General features: G+C 30.5%; 1 protein-coding gene across 1 annotated transcript in view; it reads left to right on the top strand.

Annotated features, from left to right (window-relative positions):
- Positions 1–2,644: 2,644 nt before the first annotated feature.
- Positions 2,645–3,052, top strand: part of LOC104798920 (ankyrin repeat and SAM domain-containing protein 6-like) — a 1,686-nt gene continuing 1,278 nt past the window's right edge. The window contains exon 1 of the mRNA XM_010521175.2: positions 2,645–3,048. Within this exon, the coding sequence (XP_010519477.1) occupies positions 2,967–3,048 (82 nt within the window). The 5' untranslated portion in view covers positions 2,645–2,966. The remainder of the gene's footprint in view (positions 3,049–3,052) is intronic.

Here is a 3,052-nt window from a genome sequence, read left to right as displayed (position 1 = left end):
GTGTGGGTTCGTGTTGTGTCTCTTCTCTTGGTGTTTCTCGGTGAGCCTCCGACCTTGGTGTTTCTCGGTGAGCCTCCGAACTTGGTGTGGAGTGCCGCCGTGTTACTCTTCTCGGTTGTTTCCATCTTCTAGTGGATTCGTCGGCACCGTCTGGCCCAGATGTAGGCCCGAGGAAACTCGGTAACCGAACTCGTTAAAAGTCTCTTGTGTTCTTCTTCTTCTTGCATGGACGAGCGTCGGAGTGGATGTGAGGACTCGATACCTCTATTTCTGAAATATTTTTGTGGTATATATTTTTGTTTTATGTATTTTTTATCCATTTATTTTTTTTATGTTTTTGGCGAATAGGTTCACAACCATATTTGTCTATGACATTGCTTCGCAACATAAATTATAAATTTTTGCTTCTTGTTTTCGTTTTTCTTGGTTGCATTGGATAAATGCCAATCTTTTAATGTTGTTATTCTTTCTCCCAGAGTATTGGGGATTTGTCCTTCATTTATTTTATTATGAAATATAGTTTTTATTTCTTCTGATATTGATAAAGGAAGTTTATCAAAGAATAATTATTCGGCTACTATTTTCTTATCTGTTGCAAGTTAATAGTAATGATCTCTGAATTCGCAAATGAATGCTTTAAGACAGCACATATTGCAAATTCTAAGATTTACTATTTTTCATAATACAACTTCTGATATTTGTGTTTCTCTTAGTTGTGCATTAGAAGTTCTTACAAGAAATTCTTCCCCTATTACGTCGATTAGTCTAACAAATGTTTTCCATGCAGTTGATCTTAGAATTTTTTCTGCTTTTATTCCTGATGATAATCCTATTAAGTAGTTATATATTATTCCTGTTGTTTTATGTTCTAAGTAACTTAACATTTCGTGAGGGTGTAATTCTCTTAATTCTTTATTAGTTTGTATTAGTAAATTTGTACGATTTTTTCAATCTTCTAATGTTCTGATTGGATTAATTTCACAATCTAGATTTAATATTTCTGAAGATTTTATATTAAATGTATCATATTTTAGAATATATTCAAAAGAAACTTTTCTCCAATTGTTTTCTTTCGGAATATATTGGTTTTGATATAATTCGTATTCATGATCTTTGTATCCTTGATATTCATCATGTGTTCGTTTTTTAGGTAATGTATTATTATTACTGTTATCTCCCCTCTCTAGTTCAGTTTTAACTAGAAAAAGATTGTTATATGGACTTTCGTAGGGATTTTCATCACTATTAAATCTAAGACAGTTTTTTTAGTTTCATCAGGTTGTTCTTCTTCGGGTATATTAAGAGCAACTAATAATATTGATAATTTTTCTATCTGATCAATTAATCCTTCAATTATATTTTTTGTGGTGATCTAATTCGAAGATTAATTTGATCGATAATAATTAATTTTTTTGTTTCTTTCTTAAAATAATTTTGTAAATCTTTTATAGTGATATATTTATTTTGATTAAGTCATTCGATTATTTCTTGTAACTGTTCTATTATTTCTAATATTTTCGGTTTTTCATCTTCGTCTAGATTTATTATTTCTTTTATTTTATTTTTTGTAATAATATTTTTTACTAATTCTTTAACTTCGTTAAGTTCTTTTATTATTTGAATTTGTCTGTTATTATAACTGTAGTTATTTGTTGTTGTGAGTATTTCTGTTATATTTAGTAACAATTCTTTTAACTCGACAGTTGTTTCTCTAATTAATTTTTCTATAGTTTTCTTTATAGTTTCAGTCATCATATTATTGTTTTAATATATTCTTTTAATTCTTCAGAGTATTGTTTCATTTCTTTAATACTTTTTTCTTATAAATATATTATTTCTTCTAATTTTTTGTTTATATTTTTAGTTTCATCTTGTTTCTCATGGTTCTATTCGAATATTTTTATTAATCTTTGCAGTTGATTTTCTAAATCTGTTTTTATAGTTTCAATATTTCTTTTTAATTCTTCGTCATTTTCTGGATTTTGATGTATGATTCCATAAGAAATCATTTCAACAATATTATTTAGGGTAAAACCTATTTTCTTTATTTTATTTCCGAGATTATGATTAGTATCATCATCAAATATGGTACCAATATAATATCGGCTTTGACTATGAAGATTTTTTGGTATTGTTATCACATTTTCTTTATAAGAAAATCCGGGATAACATTCATCTTCGTTTGTTAATATTAATGGTAATCCTTTCAAAAAATCAATTTTTTCGTTATTCATAATCGTTGCCTTGCCCTGATACCAAATGTAAATCAAATGTAATTCGTGTGGATTTTGTCAGATTAAAAATTGTCAGACTATTCAAATGTAAATCAAATGTAATTCGTGCGGATTTTGTCAGATTAAAAATTTAGTCAGACTGGTCAGACCGATTAAACTGGTCATACTTTTTCAAACTAATTATACCAAGAAAATTTGGTCATACTAGTTATTTTGATTTTATCGTAATTTTTTCAAAAATGTTGGATATTTTAGAAATTCTAGATATGCTAAAGCTACACTTATCATTTTCAAGGTTATTTTTGTTATTTTGCCAATAAAGAAAGGGTGCCTTTGTATTTAAGAAAATGAGAAACCAAAATTCCTGGTGTTAAATTGCCACCACCAAATAATGCAACCTTTGTACGTCGTGTTTATTATTTTATTTCAGTTATTTCAACGGTATCGATGGTTTCACCGCAGAAGCACACGTGTCAACAATCCAAACAATGAAAACACTTTCCCCTCTGATTAGAAATCCCCCCCCCCCAAAAAACAAAAGATAAACCTAAAAGAAAAGGGCCAAGAAAATCCTTTTTCTTCTTCTTCTTCTCTTTCTTCACCGGCAGCTAGCTACTGCTTTCTCACATATGCATGCACTACCATAGCATGTAAAAATGATATGACGATTCCAGGGCCAGACTGAAAGAAATCTGCCTTTGACACACACACTCTCTCTCTGTGGCGTTGGAGATGGCAGAGTTGCAGCCAGGAGACGGCCAGCAGCCAAACGGCGCTCTTCCTCCGCCGGCTACCACCGCGGCTGAAGCACCGGCAGC

The sequence above is a fragment of the Tarenaya hassleriana genome, unplaced genomic scaffold, assembly GCF_000463585.1.
Source record: "Tarenaya hassleriana unplaced genomic scaffold, ASM46358v1 Cleome6, whole genome shotgun sequence".
Taxonomy (NCBI): domain Eukaryota; kingdom Viridiplantae; phylum Streptophyta; class Magnoliopsida; order Brassicales; family Cleomaceae; genus Tarenaya; species Tarenaya hassleriana.
Note: the sequence above shows the minus strand (reverse complement) of the source record. Positions and strands in the feature narration are given on the sequence as shown.